Here is a 26,906-nt window from a genome sequence, read left to right as displayed (position 1 = left end):
TCAGTGTGATAAACAAAGTAAGAATCTCCATCCAGATCAAACTTGTAATAAGGAATGTTTATACTATCTTCAGTTGGGACCCTACGAGGTCATGATTTAACTATCATACTGAAGGACATTAAGGACACCTCTCACCATTCTGATTATAACCATGATGTATGGTGGTTCCTGAGCACTTTCATCTGAACGTAACAGTATCGGTCATTTGGTCAAAAGTTGCGACAGCTGGGCTTTACAAAATTATTAACCGATTCTAAAGATGTATCAAAAAAGTTTTTAGATGGATCAATCACATGATGATTCCTGAAATGACCTTCCTAAAGACCTAGACACCTCCTTGTTAAATATTTGTGGACTTTGCTTAAAGATGTGTCCATGCCATCAAATCGGCTAATACCTATAATTTTACAGTACATGTACATTTAATCTTTTCAGGTGTTGTCCCATTACAACTGCAAACTTCAATGCATTTTATTGTGATTTTATATGATCAATTAGCACAAAAGTGAAGCAGGAATAGCAGTAGTAATGAAGGTAAGGGAAAAGGATTGTATGGCTCAGTCCTGTGAGTTTCCACTATTTAGAAAGACTGTTAGTATTTTGGGGTTAGCCTCTGTAGGCTTTGTACATCCACACGCTGAAGTTTTACCTCATTCTTCTTTGCAAAATACACTTAGACTCAGTCAGACGGGATAGAGAGCTTATGTGAAAGGTACATTTCCAGTCTATCTTGGTTGGATTTAGGGCTAGACTAGGCGTGGTTGCACTCTTGGGGGGGATTTTGGTAGGCTGGTCACCACCTTGAAGCATCACAACTCGTCATGTTTTCTCCATTATTTGGATGAAATCAATGAGAAAACCCATCCATGTGAGAGCGTAAGAGGGCCAGTTTCTAACGGCACCTGATTTGGAGGGCGCTGCTGTAAATGCATTCATCCAGGAGATGGCGCGCTCCCTCCATCCGACAGCAGCTCCTCTCCCCGCCAGGCTGTCGCACGAAGCGCAGCAGCTCTACGCGGGATCGCACGCGCCCTGCCGCACCCGCGCGCTCCATCTCCCTTACTTTGATGAGTTTGTCCAGTCGCCTGCTCCATCCTGCCTCCGCTCACACTCGGTCCGGCCGCTGTGAGCGCTGAACTTAGCCTGCCCTGAACCCGACCGGAGCTGGGAGCGTCCCGCGCCGCATGTGACGCACCTCACTCACCACGCCGCGCGCTCGGAGAGCTGCCCTTGTGTCATTTATCTGGGCCCGGCAGAACGTTTGATGTCAGCGTGGGTTCTTATGACCAGTGATGGCACGCTGATCTGAGAGCAGTGACGCCTGGGCTCAGCTGACATCACAGCTGCAGGTGGTCAAAGATCCGCCTCTCCGAGGAATTTACAGGTAGAATCTAGAACTACAGGGGCAGAGCCAGAAAGGACTCTTCCGATTCGCTCCCCTCGGCATTGTCCATGAATGGCTGCGGGTGGTGGAGCTGGATCAAGACACGGCGGCGGAATTTAGCGGTAAATGTCCAAGTGACGTGAAAAAACTCCTGGAGGCTGCAACTGTCTGGCTGACTTGGGATCCTGAGAGAGGAGACACCTGCTCGCCGTGCTGCGTCCAAAGGTAGCTTAACACCGAGCATCTGCAGCAGGGAAGGATGGGCGCATTTCATTTACAGACATCTGAGTTCAGTTTTCATTTTGATATGTTTGCCTCTAAGTATTCAGCCTGATATTCAGCAGGCTTTGGCTGTTTTATGTGCGCGCTTCAAAAGCGTGTCCGAGTTTGTCTGAAGAGGAATTTGTGAGTATGAGAGAGTGAGAGGGAGAGATGCTGCATGGACACACAGTAGAGGGAAATGTTCTGAATAGAAATAATCTTGTCCCTTAGTGGAGGAATTCAGGTGCATCAGCAGCAAAGTAAGAGGCCAATGGAAGCATGGAGAGTAATATAAAGGTCAAAATAAAATCAAAATAAAAACAGAAAGCAAGAAGAAGAGACTTTATAGGAAGGGCAAATTTACAGCATGAGGTAGAGGGAGTGAATTTTCCATCTGCAGCACCCAATGGGAGCCCAGTGATTTTATTTGCTTCTTGGGATTTACTGCTGCTCCCACTGATTATTGTTCAATCAGCAGCCTTGGCATTTACAGAAGGCCCCTTTCCCTGGGGACCATCACTCTGTAACATATGTGAACACTTGTTATTCTAATTAGAGGGAAACTGGCAGTTATGATTAAAGCTCTACACTATCTGTCTGTTTGTAAGGCTGTTTCTACCAGGACATTGCAAAAATAATTGCTTTCTACTTCTTGTTAGAATTAGATAAATATATTTGGAGAAGAGCTCTGAGTTATCTGACACAGAGCTTATTAAGTCTTCACACCCTTGAAACTTTTTGTCATTTTGTCACATTGCACATTTTTTTCCCTGGGATAATATTTAGAAGTGGGGCGACGGTGGCTCAATGGGTAGAGTAGTCCGCTTACAACCGGAAGGTTGTAGGTTCAATTCTGATTTCACACTGGGCAAGGCACTTAACACCAAGTTGCTTACTGATCTGTGTATGAATGTGCGCATATTAGTGAGTGCAATTAGGTGAATGTGGCTACAGTATAAAGTGCTTTAAGTGGTCAGTATGACTGGAATAACACTGTATATTACCATTTGAGGTGACTGGTCCACTATATATATATATAGTGTATATATATGTGTATATATATATATATATATATATATATATATATATATATATATATATATATATACACACACTATATATATAGATAGATAGATTTAAGTACACAGACATAAAGTGAAAAACAGATTTTTTTATGTTTTCAAGTCTTTAATTTTGTTGATTGTGATGAATTTTCACATAAAGCTAATGACAACACATTTAAGATCAGAAATTACATCAGAGCAGTAACAGCCATTTTTCATACAGAAATGTAGGCTAAATGAAAAGTAGATTAAATACCTGTTTAAAGGGTATTTTCAAAATATATTTTTTAATCTGATAAACGAGTGTAATCAGAGTGGAGAAACTAATCCATCCATCCATCCATCCATCCATCCATCCATCCATCCATCCATCCATCCATCCATCCATCCATCCATCCATCCACTCACCCACACGTCGGTTCATCTGTCCGACTTGGCCATTCTAACACATGAATATACTTTGATCTAAACAATTCTCTGGCTGGATATTTAGGGTCATTATCCAGCTGGAAGGTGAACCTCCTTTTCGGTCTCAAGTCTATTGCAGCTTCTAACAGGTTTCCTTCCAGGATTATATATAGACTATATTGCCGAAAGTATTTGCTCACCTGCCTTGACTCACATATGAATTTAAATGCCATCTTATTCTTAATCCATAGGCTTCAATATGATATTGGCCCATCCTATGTAGCCCATCTGGGAAGCCAAACCAGAACCCCTGTCCACAGGGTTGTGGTGCGGGTTTATGGGAATTTTTGACCATTCATCCAACAGCGCATTTGTGAGGTCAGAACACATTCTCACTCCCTACTTGTCATATATTGATGCTTGGTCAGGTTCTCTCAGAGTCACAGGTTGATGCACAGGGTACCCCCTTGTCATCATTATTTTCTATAAAGGTTTTGAAGACAAAAAAGATAGCAGCTTCCCCTGAAACAGCAAATGGGTTAGGGTTAGGATTAAGAAGACCACTATAGAAATATTAGCTACACTTCCTGAAAAACTAATATGAAAATATTACGCATACTATTGCTAGAAATGTCATCAAAATGGAACAAATAGCAGATCCTGTTGCATTTCCCTCTATTAATATGGTGGATGGGTTGAAAGTAATTGGAAGGCGGCCTGCTTTTAGTCAGCCTACACGTGGTAGAACATGTGAAACTGAAACCTTTGGCGAAAATAACAAAGGAAAGGTTGTCTATCTTCCTTGAACGAAGATTATAACCATTTTATGCATATGTTTCACTAGAGATGTCATCAGAATGCATAGAACTGCAATGTTTTTGTTAAATATTGTTTTTTTTATGAACACAGAGGTCAGTGTTCATAAAAACATAGTTGTCTCATGTCTTTCTGAGAACGTACTGAAAAATCCTTGGCAAAACTAACAAAGGAAAGATTGTCTCCCTTCCTTCAACGAATAATATAAATATATCATGCATACGTTTCGCTATAGATGTCATCAAAATGTACATAACTGCAGACGTTCTGCTTAAAAGTTTTTTGCTGTGGACCGGAATCTCGGAGCAACTTGTGAGGTCTTCCTCACAAGTTGCTCCTTAAACAAGTTGCTAACTTCCTACCTGTAGGTAGGAAACGTCCCTTCCTCCCGTCTTTCTGAGACAGAACAAATTAATATCTTTGGCTAAACTAATGAATGAAAGATCATCTACCTTTCCTGAATGAAGATTATGAAAATAATATACATTCTTCTCGCTAGAAATCTCTTTAAAATGTATGTGCACACAGTTGTTTTGCTTAAATGTTTAATGTTGGCTGGGTTGCTATATTATTCCACGAGGGCACCCTGCACATCAAATAATGACGAGAAGGGGGTACCCCGTGTGTCAACTTGTGACTCTGAGGGAACCTGACCAAGCATCAATATATGACGAGTAGGGAGTAAGAATGTGTTCGACAGTAAAACATGGCTCTCAGTTTCCGCTCTGGTGCAGAAGGGACCATCTACAAACTGCATCTCCTTTTACTGGAGCTATGAGGCCAAGCCCAGCTCCTCAAAAAAAAAAAAAGAAGACCCCATATAAATTCCGACAAGTCATTATACAGTTAGACAAGTACCATTCTCCTGGATATGGATACCCATTACATGAAGCTGTCTATGTTCTGTTGTTGGGCTAATTGGCAAAAATGCGCACAATGCACCCATGCTCCATCTGTTTATGTGGCCTACCTGAGTTGTTATTGCACTCAATCACCTAAATATTGAAGAGTTTTTCCACTCATTATTGAAAAGGCTATAAATCTTCTTAGACGCATTTAAGAGGAGGTTGTATTTGAGCTCAACCCATGACTGTCTTTGAGCTTACGTTAAAAAAGTGATATTAAGATTGGATCTGCAAATATTTTCATATTTATTCATCCATTGTTTTTACCATGCAATTCATAATCAATTCCCTACCCATGTTCATTCATCATGCCATCTCATATACCCACTGCGAGATGAAGGTTTTAGGGCTGCTGTTTAATTCTTACTCCTCAGAGTGTGCTGCCTTTGAAGGCTAAAAGACATAAAGTGCCCTCTGTAGATTGTATCCCTGCATGCTGTTTGTAAAGCACTTATACCTATCATGCAGTTGACAAAACTGGCAGTTTGTCAGCTTTATTCTGACGCTCAGTGCTGTATTTCCACCTTGTCAATGTTGGCTCAATTGTAGCTTTAAATATTAAGCAGACAAGCTGGGAAGCTTCCAATACCTTTGCTGTTCATGTTTTAGCTCTTGAGCTGAAGTTTGTCGATATAAAGGTTCCGTAGTCTGGCACAGCTGGTTGTAGTATGTAGTGCTTCAACACTAGTGAGGTGTGCTGAGGTTCTTGACTGTTGAGGTACTCACTCCCCTGGAGTAGTACATTATACTGCTCAAAACATAAAGGGAACAATAAAATACACATCCTAGATCTGAATGAATGAGATATTCTTATTAAATACTTTGTTCTTTACATAGTTGAATGTGTTGACAACAAACTCACACAAAAATTATCAATGGAAATCAAATGTATTAACCCATGGAGGTCTGGATTTGGGGCTACACTCAAAATTAACGTTGAAAAACACACTACAGACAGATCCAACTTTTTATGTAATGTCTATAAAACAAGTCAAAATGAGGCTCAGCAGCGTGTTGGCCTCCACGTGCCTGTATGACCTGCTTACAACCCCTGGGTATGCTCCTGATGAGGTGGAGGATGGTCTCCTGAGGCATCTCCTCCCAGACCTGGACTATCCGCCAACTCCTGGAAGGTCTGTGGCGCTACGTGGCGTTGGTGGATGGAGCGAGACATGATATCCCAGATGTGCTCAATTGGATTCAGGTCTGGAGAACGGGCGGGTCAGTCCATAGCATTAATCCCTTCATCTTGCAGGAACTGCTGACACTCCAGCCACATGAGGTCTAGCATAGTCTTGCATTATGAGGAACCCAGGGCCAACAGCACCAGCATATGGTCTCACAATAGGTCTGAGGATCTCATCTCTGTACCTAATGGCAGTCAAACTACCTCTGGCGGGCACAAGGAGGGCTGTGGGCCCCCCAAAGAAATGCCACCCCACACCATGACTGACCCACTGCCAAACCAGTCATGTTCTCCATGGTGTTTCCAGACTCTGTCACATGTGCTCAGTGTGAACCTGCTTTCATATGTTGCTAATTGCCTCTAGTTTCCACCTGTTGTCTATTCCATTTGCACAACAGCAGGTGAACTTGATTATCAATCAGTGTTGCTTCTTAAGTGGAAGCAATATATATATATATATAATGGAAGCCATTTTGAACTTCTTTTAGACAGTTTTAAAAGTTTTTCATTATGCTTAAATCAATTCCACCACAGTTTGACAATACAATAGCAAGAAAGACTAAATAATATTTATTATAAGGCTGAATTAGATTTTTAAAAATCTATTCTCCAGCTGAGCTCTCTTTTTATTACAATTTTAAATTGTGTATGATCTTAAGATTATCTGTATATGAAGTCCATGGAAGTAGGTTGCATTAATCGGGTCTTTCAAAATCTTCGGTTCTACCTCATCTTGACGTTATGTAAGATGATGTTCAGTCTGTGCTGCTCATTCAATGCTAAATAAGTGTGTGGCGCCCGAAACACAATAGCCCCGTTTCCACCAGCTTACTCAATTTCAGCTGCCCTGCTTGGGCCCGCCCCACTCAACTTTAATTGGCAAGGTTTTTTTTTTTAAAGTGGCCTAGAAAATCCTGGAAGAGGGAAACACCTCTTGTGGGTGGCTTTAGCCCCATGCTCTATGTCTTGTTTGCAACATTAACACATTAAAGAAATCTGCATGAAATGGTAAACAATAAAAAAATCATTATAAATAAAAACATGAATAAAATATTACAAATAATGCTTGTATAATTGTATATGCCAGATAATATTGGATATTTTATAGGGCTAAAATAATCCACTGTGATAAATATCTGGATCACACATCAGCTTAAACTAACAATAAAATAAGGCCTAGTTTATATGTGCCTGCACAGGTATTGTTTGTGTGTGTGTGTGTGTGTGTGTGTGTGTGTGTGTTTGTGTGTGTGCGTGTATTTGTAGTTGTACTTGTATCTGAGGACATTTTTGCACATTCTACTAGTTAAGTGAGGACTTCGATGTAATGTGAAGACGTTTTCTTGGTTTTCTTCATTACTGCTCCCACCTCAGACCTCTGTTGATAGACGCTGATGAACGCAACGCACATTTTGAAGAAGCTCTGACACGGTGAAGATCATCATCAGCAACAAGAAAAGTCTATGTCAATAAGCGACAGTTGTGCATCTTCCAGTAATTGTTGATGCCGTATTAATTTCAATCTGTTCTGATTCTCTGACAGGTTTTGGGAAGAATGTGAAGCTGAAGCTGCAACGCTCTGAGGTTCTGGCCCAGTTATGTTGACCACTGGCATCTTCAATAAACAAAAGACAAAGGTTCTGTAGGTGTTATGGAGATTGCTCACTTTCAATGCTCTTCCTGTCCCGACCACACAGTAGCTTATTCTTGTTAACTACGCTATAGCTTTCCTGAAACTCCACTCACTCCAAAATGGCTGATGATTGGAAGCCAACCATTTCTAGATGTTGTGTCCTCTCACTGCTGATGCTGAAGAGCTGCTGGCTGCTAGGCTCCGCCTCCCAGAAGCCTACGACACTAGTAGATTCCCAGCAGCCTACGCAGGAGTATGCCCACTCAGTTCGTCTAGATGGTGACATCATCCTTGGCGGCTTGTTCCCTGTGCATGCCCGAGGGGAAAGGGGCGTCCCCTGTGGTGAGCTGAAGAAGGAGAAGGGAATCCATCGCTTGGAGGCAATGCTGTTTGCTATAGACCTCATCAACAAGGACCCGGACCTTTTGCCTAATGTGACACTAGGAGCACGCATCCTGGACACCTGTTCACGTGACACCTATGCCCTGGAGCAATCACTAACGTTTGTCCAGGCACTGATTGAGAGGGATGGCTCCGATGTCCGTTGTGCTAACGGAGAGCCAGCCATCTTTGCCAAGCCAGATAAAGTTGTTGGTGTCATTGGGGCATCAGCCAGCTCTGTTTCCATCATGGTTGCCAACATCCTGCGACTGTTCAAGGTAGGAGAACTCTGCTGTGATTTTAGCTGTGTAATATATCGCTGCTGGTACCGAAATACTAATTGTTACACTCGCAGACTACTTCTTGAATACAATACCTGGCATATTTAGCGTGGCATGGTTTGAATACTCCTGCTTGGAGTTTGCATCTTCTCCCTGTTCATGTATGGGTTCACTGGATATTCCAGCTTCATCCCACAGACCAAAACACAAGCTCGACAGGTTACCATTAACTGACCTAAGGTGTGACTGTGTGTCTGCAAGGTTGTTTCTCCTGTGTGTCTCATCATTTTCCTGTGATGGACAGGTGACCTACCCATGATGTACCCACGTTGTACCCTCGCCCTATGACCGTTAGACATAGGCACCAGCTCAGCGACAATGAAGCCTTCTGAAAAGACTGACAGATTGATATGTTAGTCATTTTTCTATAGATTACATAGATTACCAATGCACCATCTTGACTACCAAGCTGGTCAGCCACACACAGCTATGTAAGTTTTGTTTTTTCACAAACAAGGATTTAAACACAGAGATCCTGATAGCTAGATGAAATGGAACAGAAGATAAAAGCTGGTTTCTGCATATCACAAGAATATTACAACATGGGACCACTAGATAATTATTATGTACCAACCCCCTGTCAGGCTAAGTGTCATTTGTTTACTTGAGTGTAATTTGTTTGTCTGACAGACTGATTACAATTGATAAAGAGAGTCTGCCTGTGTGTGAATAAACCTCAGTATAAATGCAGCTGTTCTGTTTCTGGCCCCAGAGGTTTATTAGTGAACATCAGAGAACAAACAGCAGACAGACCAGAGAGAAAGCTGAGGAGAAGTTGGCACTGTCCACCTAAACTGCCAGGCTGGGGAGGGAGAGTAGGGTGGGTCCTTGTATCGTGTAGTTGTGAGCTAACATAGACGGCATTGACATTGGGCAAAACGATCGGTTTCTGAGCAGCAGACCTGTTTTCCTAACCTCTAATATCAGTCTGGTCATAGCTGTCACTGGTTTGTCTTCAGGTCCACCTGACCTGGACACACCTGACAAGTCCTGCAATGGTGTCACAGTGAAGAAAATAAAAGGCCTTCTAGCTGGATGCTGCACATTTGACAAGTTCAGCTGAATGTTTCTGCAGGACACTAATGTGAAAGGCCTCCGCACCTTCTGCAACGTCTGCACTGCTGTGCTCAGCGGTGATCCGATTCTGGGCTAAATTAATAACGGGCTTCATGATTCATGTTTGTGTTAAAGGCCGAATAATTTAATGAGGACAGAAAGCTCCAACAACAGCACTTATCCAAAGTTAACTAGACATGACTCAGAGGGAGGAGAGGGGTAGGCGCACTGTGCTGACCCTGAGCATCTTCACCAGTGCTGTCAGAAGCTTCAGCTACAATCACACCTCTAGTAGAGAGCTGCCACTGACTGGGGGAGCAGTTTTAGCTGCATGCGCTCCCACCATGACCACTACGGCATACATCACCCTGACCATGTATTGGCAGTGTGCAGTTCTTGGGAATAGGATGAGGTGCACGAGCATCTAAATAAATTACAAAACGATCAAGATGCTCATTTATTTCACTCATTCAAATCAAACTCAAATCAAAACTAATGTATTTACTCAACAAGCAGTTTAAAAGTTTAAACATTTACCTCTTTTCAATAACATTTTTATTATTAGATTTACAGCGAACCAAAAGCTAATACCTTGTTTGTCAGAATGTTCCAGCATTACAAATGACTAATAAAACAATGTTTTAATACAGAAATGATCTGTTAGGATTATATTTGGTCTACACAATTGTGAGGTAGACGGCAAACAGTTGTCCAGCAGTCACTGACATCTTCCACAAGGCGGGCATGGAGGTAATAAAGGTCCTTGCTAGACTGCTGTTTGGCTGCAGTGATGTATTCAAGCATATATAACAGCAAACATAGTGCAAAGAAACTGTGGTAGGAAAATGTGCAGAAGCAACAGGGAACATGAGGCCAAATCCATTCAAGAATTTCAGGGAGCTTCACAAGGAGGCTGGAGTCAGCGCGTCAAGATCCACCACACACTGAGGGGGATCATGGGCAATAGTCACATCCATCGTGTTTAGACACAGAACTGGACTGTTGCTCAGGAATGTTCCTCAGTGGTCCATAGTCCTCTTCTCAAATGCAAGTCAAGTTTACTTTTCATTTGGAAATCAAGGTCCCAGAGTCTGGAAGAAGAGTAGAGAGAAACAGAATCCATGTTGCTTGAGGTCCAGTGTAAATTTTCCACGAGCAGTGATGATCTGGGGTGCCATGTCATCTGCTGGTTCTGATCTACTAGGTTTTGTGAAGTCCACAGTCGACGCTGCTATCTGCCAGGACATTTTAATTCAATTCAATTCAATTTTATTTATATAGCGCCAAATCATGAAACATGTCATCTCAAGGCACTTTACAAAATCAAGTTCAATCATATTATACAGATTGGGTCAGATTATACAGATTGGTCAAAAAATGTCCTATATAAGGAAACCAGTTGATTGCATCAAAGTCCCGACAAGCAGCATTCACTCCTGGGGAACCGTAGAGCCACAGGGAGAGTCGTCTGCATTGTACCTGGCTTTGCTGCAATCCCTCATACTGAGCAAGCACGAAGCGACAGTGGGAAGAAAAACTCCCCATTAACGGGAAGGAAAACCTTCGGCAGAACCGGGCTCAGTATGAACGGTCATCTGCCTCGACCGACTGGGGTTACGGAAGACAGAGCAGAGACACAACAAGAGAGACAAAAAAGCACAGAAGCACACATTGATCTAGTAATCTGTTCTACATTAGATGGTAGTAGCGGGTGAGCCGTCTTCTCTGGATGATGTCACAGTTAACAGAACACCAGACCAGGTGTACCTACTATGAAGAAAAAGAGAGAGAGGAAAAAGTTAAAAGCTGAAATGACGACAGTCATTTCAATGTAATACAATGCAAAACTGGAGAACAGTAGACTGAAGAACAGTAGAAATCAGTAGAGTGAGAAAATTAGACCCTGGTGTCCTCCGGCAGCCTAGGCCTATCACAGCACAACTATAGAGATAGCTCAGGGTATGAGCCACTCTAACTATAAGCTTTGTCAAAAAGGAAAGTTTTAACATTAGTCTTAAAAATAGATAGGGTGTCTGCCTCACGGACCAAAACTGGGAGTTGGTTCCACAGGAGAGGAGCCTGATAGCTAAAGGATCTGCCTCCCATTCTACTTTTAGAGACTCTAGGAACCACCAGCAGACCTGCAGTCTGAGAGCGAAGTGCTCTGTTAGGAACATACGGGGTAATCAGAGCTCTGATATATGATGGAGCTTGATTATTAAGGGCTTTATACGTTAGAAGGAGAATTTTAAATTCTATTCTTGATTTAACAGGAAGCCAATGAAGGGAAGCTAAAATTGGAGAAATATGATCCCTCTTGTTGATTTTCATCAGAACTCTTGCCGCAGCATTTTGGATCAGCTGAAGACTTCAAACTGCATTTTGTGGACTTCCTGATAGTAAAGAATTGCATTAGTCCAGCCTTGAAGTAATAAATGCATGGACTAGTTTTTCAGCATCACCCCTGGACAGAATGTTTCTAATTTTGGCGATATTCCTGAGGTGAAAAAAGGAAACTCTGGAAACCTGTTTAATATGGGATTTAAATGACATGTCTTGGTCGAAAACAACACCAAGATTTTTAACTTTATTACCAGAGGTCAAGTTAATGCCACCCAGATTAAGTGATTGATTAAGAAGTTTATTTTTTGAGGACTCTGGCCCAAAGATTACAACTTCTGTCTTGTCAGAATTTAAATGCAGGAAATTTAAAGTCATCCAGCTTTTGATGTCATCAAGACATGACTGCAGTCGAAGTAATTGATTGGATTCATCAGGATTTATGGATAAATATAGCTGTCATCAGCATAACAGTGGAAATTAATCCCATGCTGTCTGATAATTTTGCCAATCGGAAGCATATATATAGTAAATAGAATTGGTCCAAGGACTGAACCCTGTGGTACTCCACAGGTGACCCTAGAGTTTGAAGATTTATTATTAACATGAACAAACTGGAATCTGTCTGACAGATAAGATTTAAACCAGCCTAATGCTTTTCCCTTAATCCCTACAGTATGCTCAAGTCTTTGTAGGAGAATATTGTGATCAACTGTATCAAATGCAGCACTGAGATCTAACAGGACAAGTATAGACACAAGTCCATTATCTGAGGCCATGAGAATATCATTGGTGACCTTCACCAGAGCTGTTTCAGTGCTATGATGAGCTCTAAAGCCAGACTGAAACTCCTCAAGTAGGTCATTACTTTGTAAATGTTACGTCCAAAATGGGAGTGTGAAGTTATTCAAGACCGGTTTCTGAAGTTATTGTTTTGCTTTCTGTGACGGAGTGATTATCATTTGTTGCTAAACAGTGTTTTTGAACATGTTATGAAGTTTTTTTGTGATATAATGTGATTATGTCAAGCGGGGACTGTCCTGCCCTTTCTTAAAAGACAGCAATAAATTCATGGTGTGAATAAATTACATAAGATAATAAATAAGTTCATTGTTTAAAATTTGTCCAAGTAAATCATGCTAAAAACATTTAAAATGGGTTTGGGTGTGATATTTAATCAGAGTGAGACATCTCACCTTCGTCAGATTTGTACGTGAATTACGTACATCATCTACCTGCTGTCACTGGTTTTGTCACGAATGAGAGACAGGTGTACCCAGTATTCAACCAGACAAGCAGAGGTTAGGTGAAAGAACATTTATTTACAAAAGGCAAAGCCAAACCGGGGATCAAGACAAAAACGGGAAGACTGCATCCAATAACCCAAAAATAACAAAAAGCAGTCACTGACAAAACTATTAACAAAAACAGGGGACAGGCTAACTTAGAAATCCAAAGACAAGCAGGGTCAGATAAACAGGCAAAGAAAGCTGGACTAGACTCACCATTTCGCACCAAAAAACAATGATCTGACAGATTGCAGGGGGCAGAGGCAGGTATAAGTAAGGGAGTGATCAGGTGAATGGAGTGAAACTAATTACTGACATGGGTGGAGCTAATCGGGAACAGGGAAGTGCTTGGGAGTAAACTGAAGCCGATTGGATGGTGACTGGTGAAGGGGAGTGACAGGAAGACAAAAGAATGCTGGCAGGTGAACTGAACTTAGACTGGTGACAGAAATGGTCTGAGCAAGCCGGATAAACTTATAACCTAAAACAAAATCAAACACTAAGACAGAACCAAAAATAGAAACTGAACTTAAGGCAGGAGAGTGAAGTAATTGATCCAATACAAACAAAAACTATAACCAAACCCAAATCATGACAGGTTTAGCTCCATGTCACTACAAACATTAGCTGTATAAGCTGATGAAGATGATATTTATGAAAATGATACCCTTTCGTGTGGTCGAGCAGCAGTACTTGACCAGAGCTTTCCATAAGTTCACTGTAGGTAGATAAGGAGTACCAAAAAAACACCGGAAGGCCTTATATTTAGCCACGCCCCCGACGGCAAAACAGTGCCAGCTTGTAGTGACATCGTAGCTGAAGGAACTCTGCAGTGACACTAAAAACATCTCTCATTGAAAAAAAAAATTCAGCATAAAATGAGAATGTCATCATAACTTTTTACTTTCTAACAATGTTTGACTTTTCAATGTCTAATTTTTCAATGCCAAATCTCTTTTTCGATGTCATTGCAAGTGACTTTTGCAATGTTTAATTTTTCAATGTCGAATTTTTCAATGCCAAATCTCTTTTTCGATGTCATTGCAAGCGACTTTTGCAATGATTAATTTTTCAATGTCTAATTTTTCAATGCCAAATCTCTTTTCAATGTCACTGCAAGCTGTCACTGTTGTAGCTCCATAGAGCTTTATGGTTTGAATCAGCACAGAAAATGTGGTAGAGAAGCGGGAGGCTTACTTGTGTACCTACTGCGTAGCTGTGTTATATTTTCCAGGTTTATTGAGCAACACTTTTTTCTGTCAACACGTAGAATTGGACCTGCTGCAGCAATGTGAAGCAACATGGTGATCTAAAAGACCTTGTCATGTATTTAGCTATTATTGGAATGAATGCTTTGATTTTTTTGCTGATCCAAGCACCGGATATTTTTCCCATTTTGATGTGAAATCTGTGATCCAGCTGGAAGCTCTAAGTGAAGTGTTCCTAGTGGTGTCTGCCATAGCCAGAGGTTTCAAGTTAAACTGTAACTCAGGTGAAAGTCCCTCTGCTCTCTGTCCCTCATGATGACCCCGCTGAAGCTCATTAGAGTAGACCTCCACCTCACATCTTGCTGTGAAAATATAAACCCAGTAAAACATTCTGAGCATTTTTTTACCTCTAACATCAGCCTGGTTTATATTGCTTCCACCTGTTCTCCGTGCGACACACAGGACGCACCTGGCTACAGCTCTGCGCTCTAATGACGCACCCAAATATAATTAACAGTAGCTCTGTTGGTCACATTTAAACCCTTTGTCAACATCAATATGCTGTTATAATGAGCAATGGCCGTCCCCGGTGCAGGGAATGCATGTCTTGGCAGGGCAGGAGCTGCGGTACAACATCGGCCACCCCTCTCACTTTCTTCCAATCAAAAACATCTCAAGCCAGTGTCGGGTTACCTTGTGGTGCATTCAATTTTGTCGGACATAAGAAGTTCACAAATATAACGTGCAAAATGATGTTAACTGTAACTTGAGTTTAGAGCTGCCAGCAGGGGTGGCAGGGCTTTCTTTTTGGGTCACCCTATGCCACCCCAGGTAAATCCGCCCCCGTGTAATTCCTGCGGTAATTCAAGAAGCACAACCTTCCTTGGGAGCTGCTGGTCATCGTCTCCGCTGCCATCATTCAGTCTGTCCTATTATCATCCATCACTTTGTGGACAGGATAGGTCCAGACTGCAGTGAACAATTAGATCTGCAGGGAGGATAATCAGGGCTGACATTCGCTTCATCCAGGACCTGAACAGGTCTAGGGTCAGGAAAAGTGCAACTAACATCTCCCCCAGGCTGTCGCTCACAGCCTGCGTCGTCAACTGTGGAACAAAGTAACTATATTTGCACTATCACGACATGTCTTTCTTTTTTCTCTAAATAAAATATGACTATGCCTTCTGTACATAGACATGCACATACTGTTCCTTCTGTCTTTTTTTTATTTCCTCTAAAGTTTATAGCTTTATACTTGATGTCTGGATGCTGGATCCTTGAAACTGAAATCAAATTTCTTGTTTATGCACACAACTTTGGCAGCCTGTTCTGATTCTGTAAGCTATCAGAGAGACGTGAACATTAAAATCTACAGTTTCCCTGTTGGTTTGAGTAATCAATCAGGGCTGGTGAGCTCAAGGCTCCGGTTTAGGAAACAGCAATCCAGCAATGACTCTTTTTTGTCCATCTTTAAGCTTGTAGGTGCTAACCGCAGGAATGAAACGCCCTGATCCTTCCTGCTGTTGCCTTTTTTGCATTGGTTAACCATCTAACCAGCTAACCAGTCAGCTCTTAAGTGTGAAATGAGGTTTTAGGCCCAGTTCTACTGGCCCGCCCGTTTTCGCCCGCCCTACTAGGCTCCTCGCCACTCGGATTATCTTTGCCCAGTTTAATAATTTTAAGAAGAGAGAAACTCCACATGGTAATGGCTTCAGGCCCCCGTACCCTCTGCCCCTCGCCCTGTTTGCAACATTAAAGAATTGTGCGAGAAATGGTAAATCGTAAAAATATGTCATTGTGAATAAAACATCAATAAAAGAAAAAAATACAAATAATGTTTCAATAACTGTATATGCAAGATTGTCTTGGATATTGTTAAGGAGTAATCCACCAGCATAAATGTCGGGCCTCTCAGTTAAGGGAGCTTCCAGGGTTTCCCCGGTGTCCGAGCTCCGTGTAGCAGCCACAAATGCCAAACCATATCGCTGCTACTCTGGCTGTTTTCATCCACGGAGTTAAAATTCCAGATCTTTTGTCTCAGCCTGGCGGGGGGGGGGGGGGGGGGGGGGGGGGGGGTATACATTAATAAAAATAATTTTTAACCGCAGTGAAATTATCATTATTTTTATTGGTTTGATTGTTGGGCTTTATCCCCAGCAGAACCACGGAAGCGGAGCGAGCTTCAGATGTTTCCCCAGTTCAAGCGCTCCAGAAGGAAATTGCTACCTCGCTCAGGGCATATCAGACACCTAGTTATTATTTAAAGTTATATGAGATCTTTTTTGAGGAGAACACGTTATTAGCCTAAAAGATTTTACAACTGCAATGATATTACTTTTATTCGCTTGATTGCAGTCTGACTCCCTGGCAGCTGGCTGCTCTGTCAGCCAGCTGCCAGGGTGAGGCTTGACCGAGCTTGAGCATCTTTCAGCGGCCATCTCTCCGAAAGCACCTTGCTGCTCCCCCCCGGGTGCTCCGACTCTTTATACAGAAATATGGGCGGCAGCAGAGAAAGGCAGACAGCCGCTGCCTTGTACCGCCTGAGGTGGATGGATGGACACTTCAGAGACTAGACTTAACAGCTTTCAGGTTAATATGAGAGAAAGCCTTAATTAATCCACCGATCTGATACAGCGCGTCTGGGTATAACGGCCTTCAGGCGGGGTTCATGGATTGAAAATAATAAAATTGTATTTCGGTTTGACCCTCTCTGTTCATTGTGGTCCTTAATATTAATGTCGCTCTTCAGTTTTTCTGGACTTCCTCAGAGAAAACCTTCTAATTTCTCCTCACCTCGTAGCCAATCTCTGAAAAGAGGGGTGTTCACTTAAAACTCCTCTCCAATCAACGCGGTTTGGCTTTACTGCTCAGCAGAGCCGGAGGACCCTGGGCTGGCCCTGAAAAAAAAAAATGCTTGTGAAACAGTCAAAAGTGAGCGGAGCCATGCGGTGCCCGGCCAATAAGAGCCGGTAGAACAGGGCCTTTTATGGCACGCAGAAGGAAGCCCCATTTAGCTGTCAATTGAAATCATAGAGATCCATGCATCAACACTTTTCTCATCCCTTTACCAAATGTAGGGGAGACTGGGGCTAGTTGTCACACGGGTAAGTTGTCACATTGCAGTTATCTTCTCCATCAGAGGGTGCAATCAAAAAGTGGAATACTAGTTTTCTTCCTTTGCATGGTCAGGTCTCACAGACTGAGTGAGAAGAGGAGAAGACACTATAAGTTGAGATGAGCACCAATTGACCATTTTCCACTACCCAAAGTAAAAAATATTAACTCTATATTTTTTTAAATAACCTTCATTCAGATAAAAATTCTAGCAGTTATACATATTGACTCGTTAAAGTAGATATTAAGGCATCCAGTCATACCTCAGTCATTGTTCTGATTCAGCCTAACGTTAAGATAGAGCTAGCATGAGCAAACATGGTCATTTGGGGCAACTTGTCACGGTTATTTTGGGGTAAGTTGTCACATCATGTAACAACTTACCCCACAATGTTAATTTTTAAACATAACTTAAACATCCTAATAACAATTTACATTATTTTTACAGAAAAAGGAGCGATTTAAAAGAGAGGACAAACTGAGAAGATGGTCAGGAGTTAAAAAAGAAAAACAGAGCGTGGCCGTGCAGCACCTGACGTGATGCTGAGGGCAGTCAGGCAGGTGACCCTAGGTCACAAGTCGAACAGGAGTACAGCGAAGGACTTTAATGTCAATTACCATACTTTGGTGTGATACTGTAAAACATTCAAACCAGCAGAAACTCAGGGTCAGACAGCTATCAATCAATGTTTCATAATATTTCATTTTATTTCATGTTATTTCATATGATGCATGTGCTCCTGGCAATTGAATCTACATAAGCTATGCTAAAACTGCAAGTCAGATGAGGAGTCTGACTCGTGAGATTTTCTTTTGTTTGTATTAAAAGTTTAAGTATCAGTTTCATATTGCATGTTGCATATTATTTCATGTTATTTCATAAGTAGTAAAAGTGAGTTACTGTCATTTATTTACTTAACATCATAAAATAACAAAATTCATTTTGCCCTTATTTTATTGGTTGCAAAACCCTATGCTACATCTTACCCCATATAGTGTGACAACTTACCCTTTGGAGGGGCAACTTGTGACATGGTGACAATCTCCATTAGATTGCTTATAACTCTGCACAGAAATAAGATATGAAATATACCCGGATACAAAATATATACCTGAGACTTTGGTCTTTCATCTGGTACATATGTTTTTTATATATGGTGTTTTGATTCCAATATTTATGTATGAGTGTAAAAAGTGTGACAACTAGCCCTGTCTCCCCTAATGCAGAGAAGAAAGAAACATTCTTTCAGACTTGATCTTTAGGCTTTTCCAGGACGGACAAGCACAGCGCCTAAAATAGGATTTAACACTTTTCCACTGGGGGCCACGTTGCCTTGGGTAATTTTTTTTCCCCTCGAAAAGTGAAATCATCATTTGACAACAGCTTTTTGTGCGTACTCAGGCTATTGCTGTCTGACATTAATATTTGTTTAAAGAGAAAAAGACAACAGAGAAAAACTGTGAAGGGCTAAATACTTCTTGCAGTGTACTCTCTTTAGCTGTGGATCTTGGACTTATCCTCCTCAGGGGAAAGAGACCTATCTCCCACTAAATAAAAAAGGTTGCTTCTCTCAGCTCAAAAGCTCACTAACAATTGGCACAGGGGTAAATACTCCGGGTCCCTGAACAAGACCCTTGGCTCCAGAATGCTCCCTGGGTGCCGCACAATGGCAGCCCACTGCTCCCTGAGGGACAGGTTAAATGCAGAGGGTGGGTTTCATTCGAATACATGTTGCAATGACAAATAAAGATAACATTAAATTATTATTAAGAAATTACATTAAAAAGTTCCAATTGTATTGGAAAAGTGTGAAGCAAACCTGCAGAAAGAAATCTGTACTGGCATGCGACGTTGTGACTGAGGCTCTCCAACAGAAGGGTTTTATTTAGCGGCACAGTCTTCCATCACCACACCTTCTATCTGTCATTTTTAGCTCCTCCGTTGTAAAGCTCAGATCTGGCTTGATTGGACGGAGATGTGCTGTTAATGAAACGCTCTCAAAAGCTTCTTTGAGGGTGTCAGAGGTGAGATCCTCCATCTGAAACTGTGATCTGCTCTCTGTGGATTTGCATAATATTTGCACATCTATTTCACACAATATCAGCCAATCTGGGCATGTCCTGGTCTTTGGGAAGACGCTCTGCTGCGACAACCACTCAGGCTCTTGCTGCTATATTTCCGTCTCTGTGTGGGAGAGACAGAAGCACCGAGTGTCTGTTTGCGAGCGTGATGCAGGCTCAGCCAAATCCTCAAAATAAAAAGGAAGGAGGTGAGAAAATAACACGGAGAGGGGAATGAAAACAGAGGGAGCCTTCCTGCATTGCTCCATATGAACCGTCTGAAGGGAGTGGGAGAACTAAGGCTGCCTTGATTCTCACAGGGAGAGCGGTCTCACCTGGGAGCTTTTCTGGACAGCGTGATCGCTAACAAAATGACAAGATCATGTGGAACCATGAACAACACAAACACGGAGAACCAGACAGCAGACAGTGTATTTATTCTCAAGATTACCCACTGATTCACCCGTGGGGGCTGCTTTATGTTTTTCACGTTTTGCTATGATAAATGCAACGAAACACAGCAGTCCTGTTGCTTTTAACTGGACTGGAGGTGTTGCATCAAAAGCTGCTCTAGCTTAACTGCAGCTGCCACATAACCTTCAAATCAGACTCTCAACAGGCTAAATATTCCACAACGCAGACGGCTTTCATTTTAGCCCAATCCTGCTTCATATTCTATCTTGTCTAAACTTGGGTTCTGACTGAAGCTCAGAGAAATCCGCTCAATTTTGTCACACAGGTATTGGTTTAGCTATAAGATGTTCCGATCCATGACAGGAAATTATATGTCCAAATCCAAATTAAAATTAAAAGTAATAACTATAAAGGGTTCTAATCCCATCTTTTTTAATTCTTTGATATTAACAATGTTAGATCATCTTTTGTAAGTCACTTTGGATAAAAGCATCGGCCAAATCAATAAACCAAACATTATTTGTTTTCTCCACCTTTATTCTATGCTAACAACTTTTACAATTTACATTTACTTCTTCCTTTATGCCCTTTGGTTTATGAATTATGATTTAAAAGGTCATAATTCAATGCCCTGATTATCATTTTAAGTCACAGTTCAGTTAACCTCAGATTCTACACCAACTTTTCCACCTGCTGTGGAGACCTGTTGTCTGAGATGTCAAGATCAGCTGGGCAGTGGTTTTTCATTATTAACTAAGATGCTAATTAAAATCAGCACACATTTGTGTTTTAAGGACTTTAAGCAAATGACACTGCAGGAAGTTGCCGCTGTGGTCAAAATTACATCCATGAGTTGAATGACCATAGTTTGGTTCAGCCAGATATCCACCGTTAGGGATGCAATATTAGGGTTCTTTAACTTAGCTTTCTGATAAACGTGTTAATGTCTGTTTCTTCACCTTTTCTTTCCAAGGCCCTAATGGAAAAGATAATAGATCATGCGTTTAGAAAACTTGATGAATTGCTCTTTAAAATCCTCTGCATCACACCCATACAAATGTTGTTAACCCCCCTCTATTTTTATCTGTTTTGCTCCAAACAGAGCTCAGAACCTTCACTTATTGGTGCTGCTCTATGATATAAAAGTTCAATTAGTGAATTCAATGCACAAGGACTTGTCACAGCACCCCAAACCTGTTTTTGAGTTTGTCACAACAGTAAATATGGTAAAAAAACAATTATATTGTTCTAATCACACATTACTAAGTGAGAGAGTATATAAGGTGATTTCTCAAGTCCTGATTGGTTATTTTAGGTCCATTTTGGCCCTACATGAAAACCATTCTGTGGGTAGAATTGCTTCTACTCTTCCTGTCTCCTTGTATTAATCTGTGATACAGTAGCTGTATTTAGAAATGCTGAAGCAAGGCAGTAGAAACCACTGTGAGTTACAGCAGGCGTGGGCTAGGAAGGCTGAACTATATAATGTATTTGACCTTGTCTAAATGTTTGTCTTGTGTGAGAATCTGATTTAAAGGAGGTGACATGAGTAAGAATTTAAACCTTCCCAGCCTGTGGCTCAGGCTGTGAGGAAGTTGATGGAATAGTCAAAGTAAGAACTACAGACCAGCACCAATTAGACTGTTTCTAAGCTACAGATCTAAATGAACTGACTGTGACACCACATACCAGGTTGTGTGAGGATGTTGGTGCAGACCAAGAACTTTTGCACATGCAACAACATTAAACTGTGGTTTACTTCACATCTGAGGAAGCTGCGCCTGAGGAAGCTGGCACAAAAGCTCTACAAACACCAACAACCTTGTTCTATCCAGTCCTCCTGGCTGGGCTAAAGATCTCTGAGGAAAAAGCAAGCAGCCTTTTTCGGCATCAAAAGACCAGGGAAGCTCTAAGACCTGATGGTGTGTCCACCTGCCTGAGAGCTCTAAGCAACATTCCCTATCTTTCCTCACATGTGAGGTTCCCTCTTGCTTTAAACATCACAACATAATCCCCTGTTCCCATCACCAGATTTCCTCATGGCCATTGTGTGCTTACAGTAATATGTAGTCTTATTTCCTGCCTCACATAGCATTTTGCATGTAGCCCAGTAAGTTCAGAGCACCTTCTACCAGATCTTCATTTCCTCCCCTATATGACTTTTGGGAAGCCACAGATATGACTTCTTATGACTTTCTTTCAGCAAGGTTTGAAGAATACACAGCTTATACTTTCTATCTGAGGTGTGCAGATTATCCAGGGTTACCATGGGTCTCTTGACTGCTTCTCTGATTAATGCTCTCCTGGTCCAGCCTGTTGATTTTGGTGGATGTCCATGTCTGGGTTGGTCTGCAGGTGGTCCATCCTCTCTCCTTGTCCAGATGATGAATTGAGCAGAGCTCTAGAACCCAACCATGTTTCACACTAAACCAGAACCTTCTACCTTATCTGTGTGCTGTGTTCTTTGGTCTTCATGGAACAGTTTCGTCTCCAGTGTTATCCAACAGACCTTTGAGGCTGAAACAGCTACTTTTACACTGAGGTTCAGTTACACAAAGATGGACTATGCTTCCTGATTTGGTGACTCCTGAAGAGTTCATTGAGTTGGATTCTATTTCTCTGACTTAAAGGGGGATGAATACGGAGGTTTGGTGTACTTTAGTTTTTTTTGCCCTGACTGCTTTCTTGAATGTTTCTCCTTCAATGGTTTGTGTATTGAGAGAATTATTGAAGAGAACAGTTTAAGTAATCCCTAATATGTACTAAATGTAGTTGTTGGAAATGTTACATAAAACTACTGGAGCGTTTAAGGCTGGGTGCCTCCTTTAGAAGCTCCTGGGCAGGGATTTCAGTGCAACTTGGTTGTTTGTCATCCCCGCTGAGAACTGTTTACAAGGATCCCCCCGAGGCCTCTCTCCCATCTCACCCATCCTCTTTGACATGTAGTGAAATGCGTTGGTGATGCGCTGCGAGTGTTGAGTCACAGCGCAACACAACGCTGATAAGAGCAGACGCTAACCTGACATTTATTGGCCTGATGATGTTTTTTGTTTTTTTTGCCTGAATGAGCTGTTTGGATGTGGAAGTAGGGATGGTGGTGGTGGTGGTGGGGGTGGGGGGGTTGCTGTCATTTCGGGAGGCTCTCATAAGTGGAGAAGCCTTCTTCCTCTGCCTCTGTGCACGGTTCATGCTTCATTTGTATTTTCCCTGCACTCCTACGCTCGTCTTTTCCTCTCTGCTGCTCGGCCCTCATGTCTGAATGTGTCAGCAGCTCAAATCGCTGTGGGAGATGCTCCCTATTCAGCATTCAGCGCTGCCGGTTGTGCTTGAGTGGCAGAGCCAGACCCAGATTTTTTGTTTTGGTTTTATGAATAATCAGTGTCTACAAAATATCCTAAAAACACAAAATATTCAGTGTAGAGTAAGATGATGGTCTATGATGTGTTTTGACTGATGAGACATAAGTTTACATTGAAATGAAAAAAAAAAAAAACAAGCAGGGTGTTATCATTCACATGTGAGAACTGATCAGTCATTGGTCAGACATTTCAGTTTAATCTATTTATATAGCTCCATTTCACAACACGTTATCTCAAGGCACTTTACAAAGTAAATCCAGTTATTAAACAATTCAGTCAAGTTCAGTTTATTGTTCAAATTGGTTAAAAAGTTTTCTATCTAGGGATAGCCAGTAGATTGGATTGACTTGCAATCCTCCTGGATGAGCATTGAGCCACAGTGGACAGTCATTGGCATTGCATTGTGTTGTTGACTTTGCTGAAACCCCTCATGCTGAGCATGCACATAGTGACAGTGGAGAGGAAAACTCCCTTTTAACAGGAAGAAACCTCCTGCAGAACCAGGACCAGGCTTAGTGTCTGCCACAACCGACTGGAGGTTTTAGAAGACACACAGAAACCACAGCAGCACTGATCCAGGAATACATTCTATATTAGCAAGGGTACTAACCATTACCTTTGTCATCTTTTAACTGCTCCAGAAAGAAACAGGTGTTCTTGTCCTTCAAAGATTTTTACTCCCAGAAAAAAACTATTCAATGAGGCTTGAAAGGCCACATGATTTTGCAATGCATTGTGCTCGCCATTTTCTGGGGCAATGGCTTTTGTTTACATTTCTGATTCAGATGCCATGCTTTGAGAGACAGAGATCCAAAGTGCTTGAAAAATGGACTGTACTAAAGAGTCGAAGGACTGTATCGAGATATGAGCATGATAACTGGACAATGGATTTATATGACCTACCCCCGAATAATTCAGAAATGTTCCATGTTTAAGTGCTCAAGGAAATAGCAATGTTGGGTGGGTCCAAGATCTCCACATTTTTAGTCTTAAAGAAAAAAACATGTAATTTCGGAGGTATGTAAACAACACACCTCACAGACCTGCTCCTCCATTCCGGTGTCTGCTGGACACAGTTGTTAAAATATATATTTTGAGCCTGGCAACCGCTCTGCATTTATGTTGGAAATATTTAAGGGGTTATTGTTTAATTTATTTGTGATGCAGGGAGTTTTCACAAAGGGTCTCCTTTTACTTTGTTTGCTATAAGCTCCATGTAAAACAACATAAGAAGCTTTGAGAAACACACATACCCAAATATTACTTTTAAAATTACTTTAGTTATAAATGAAATATCTCAGACAACCTCCAAAAAGTGAGGACAATTTATGATGTTAAGTCTAAATTAATCTCCTGTGCATGGAGGAAATGGAGGCTCTCCTTTGCTTTTACTTTGTTTGCCTGAGTTTAGAGTTGGTGAGGAAACATCTTGACGGGGGAGCTCAGACTGAGCTAACACTATAACGGGGCTGTAAGCAATTTGATAAGATTTAAACGGCTACATTATCTGGTTCTCCTATAGCTGTAAATACAAAAGCATCACTAACCTTTATAATTCCCTGTCAAATATCAGAGTGCCAGTCTTAAAGACGTTTCATTAGGATTGCAGTATTGCTATTTGTATCTGTAGCCAAATGTTATTTAATGATGTCCTGTGCTTTTGCATGTTTGTTTGCATCAAATGCAAAATACATCTGCAGCTCTGCTGTGTGCAGTGGCGTGCCAGCTTGGAGGGATGAAAATGGTTCCGTTTGTATTGCTTTTGACACAAATTAGAATAAAAAACATATTTTGTATCAGTGATATTGGAATATTGATTATTTTGACAACCCTAGTGGTGTGCCAGAGCTGCCACCTTGTATCCTGGTTTATGTGGTGATCAACTTGTTGGTGCTACAGTGTTAAATGCCTACAAAGGAGATGCATTATTTTCCCATTGTATCACATCTTTGACCACTAGAACTGAACCCTCTTTTGTACACAAACTTCCTTTAGCACAGAGCAGCTCAGGAAAAACACATCAATAGCTAGCTTTCAAATAGCTGAACATATGGAGGGAAATGTTATAGCTGGATACGTGTTGTACTGTGGGATCCGCAGTTTCTCCTTTTGTTCCAAACCTGTACATGAAGGAGGCAGAAAAGAGAGATTTAACATCTTTTTCAGGGATACCACCAAGCCATTGGTTCAGGTGTGGTGATGACACCTGAGTTAAAATAAAATTTCAGGAAGTCCAACATTTTACTGATCACATCAACTCTCGAAATAAATATATAACGTTCACACGAGGGGATGTAAAAAAAAATGGCCAGTTGGCTGAAGTCTCTGTTTCGGACAACGGACAGTTAGAAACTGATGTGTAATGGAAAACCACCCACACAGACCAGTACTTGTAGTTTGACTCCCATCACCTATACTGGAGTCACCAGGACTCTGTATCATAGAGGAGACAATGTCCCCACAAACTCAGGAGCCAGTGAAGAGGAGCAACATCATCAGGCCAAGATTATTCAGTTTCATACATATTTTGTCACGTATGCTGATGACTCGACAACGTTTTATTCTGATTCTAATACCACAGATATATCAACTGTACTGGAAAACAAGATGGGCTTATTTGTGAAATGGGTTACTGATAATAATTTGATATCAAATGTTACAAAAACTAGAGCAACACTATTTAGATATAGACAGCGATTGTATAATAATCCACAATTGACCCTTACAACGAAGAGCTCTGCTTTGGAGTAAGTTGCAAAAATTAAATTACTAGGTATGACAGTGGATCATTCTTATCATATTGACATTATTATTGGTAAAATGGGTAAAGACATTGCTGTTGTCAGAAGATGATCCTCTTTTGTGTCTCGAACAGTTTTGACAGAGGTTGAACAATCTTTAGTTTTGTCTCCTTTAGAATACTGTTCGATTATATTCTTCGGCTGCCAACAAATCAGATTTGTCAAGGCCGCAGGTAGTCCAAAATAAGGCTGCTTGCTTAGTGTTAAGATGTCCTTTTTCTACAAGCATTGTATGAAGGTTAGGATGCATCCTGAATGCCTCCCTGGTGTGGTGTTTTGGGCACGTCCCACCGGGAGGAGACCCAGAGGGAGACCCTGGACACGTTGGAGGGACTATGTTTCTCAGCTGGCCTGAGAACACCTTGGGATTCCCCCGGAGGAGCTGACCCAAGTGCCTGGGGAGAGGGACGTCTGGGTCTCCCTACTGAAGCTGCTACCCCTGCGACCTGACCCCAGATAAGCGTAAGAAGATGAATGGATGGATGGACTCAGACAAAATTTATTATAAACTATGCTAAGACAAGCCTGTTTCAAAAATCTATTGTCTATAGAGCAATTCAGAAATGGACCTAAAAACATCAGAGATTTACAAAGCAAACTTTCTTTTAAAAGAGCACTGAAATCTAACACTTAACACTTAAATTTAAGTTTAAATTCAAGTTTATGTATGTAATTTATAAAATTTGATGTCAGATTGATTATGTGCATATCATATGTTAATGTCAAATTGTTGTATATGTTGTATGAACAACTTTGTTGTTGTTTTTCAATTGGACCCCAGGAAGATTAGTAACCACTTTGGAGGAAACTAATAAATAAAGTAATAAACACATTTCACACTCCTTGCGGTTATTGTATCTCGTGGCTTTGAATCACAACACTAAA

The 26,906-nt window shown here is 41.4% G+C and overlaps 1 protein-coding gene across 1 annotated transcript in view; it reads left to right on the top strand.

Moving 5' to 3' along the window:
- Positions 1 to 755: 755 nt before the first annotated feature.
- The window catches only part of grm8b (glutamate receptor, metabotropic 8b), a 305,872-nt gene continuing 279,721 nt past the window's right edge, over positions 756 to 26,906 (top strand). Inside the window, exons 1-2 of the mRNA XM_012874946.3 lie at positions 756 to 1,609; positions 7,568 to 8,316. Coding sequence (XP_012730400.2) covers positions 7,777 to 8,316 — 540 coding nt within the window. The 5' untranslated portion in view covers positions 756 to 1,609; positions 7,568 to 7,776. The remainder of the gene's footprint in view (positions 1,610 to 7,567; positions 8,317 to 26,906) is intronic.

This window comes from Fundulus heteroclitus, chromosome 2 (genome assembly GCF_011125445.2).
Source record: "Fundulus heteroclitus isolate FHET01 chromosome 2, MU-UCD_Fhet_4.1, whole genome shotgun sequence".
In the NCBI taxonomy this organism is placed as follows: domain Eukaryota; kingdom Metazoa; phylum Chordata; class Actinopteri; order Cyprinodontiformes; family Fundulidae; genus Fundulus; species Fundulus heteroclitus.
This window is presented reverse-complemented; position numbering and strand designations above follow the sequence as displayed.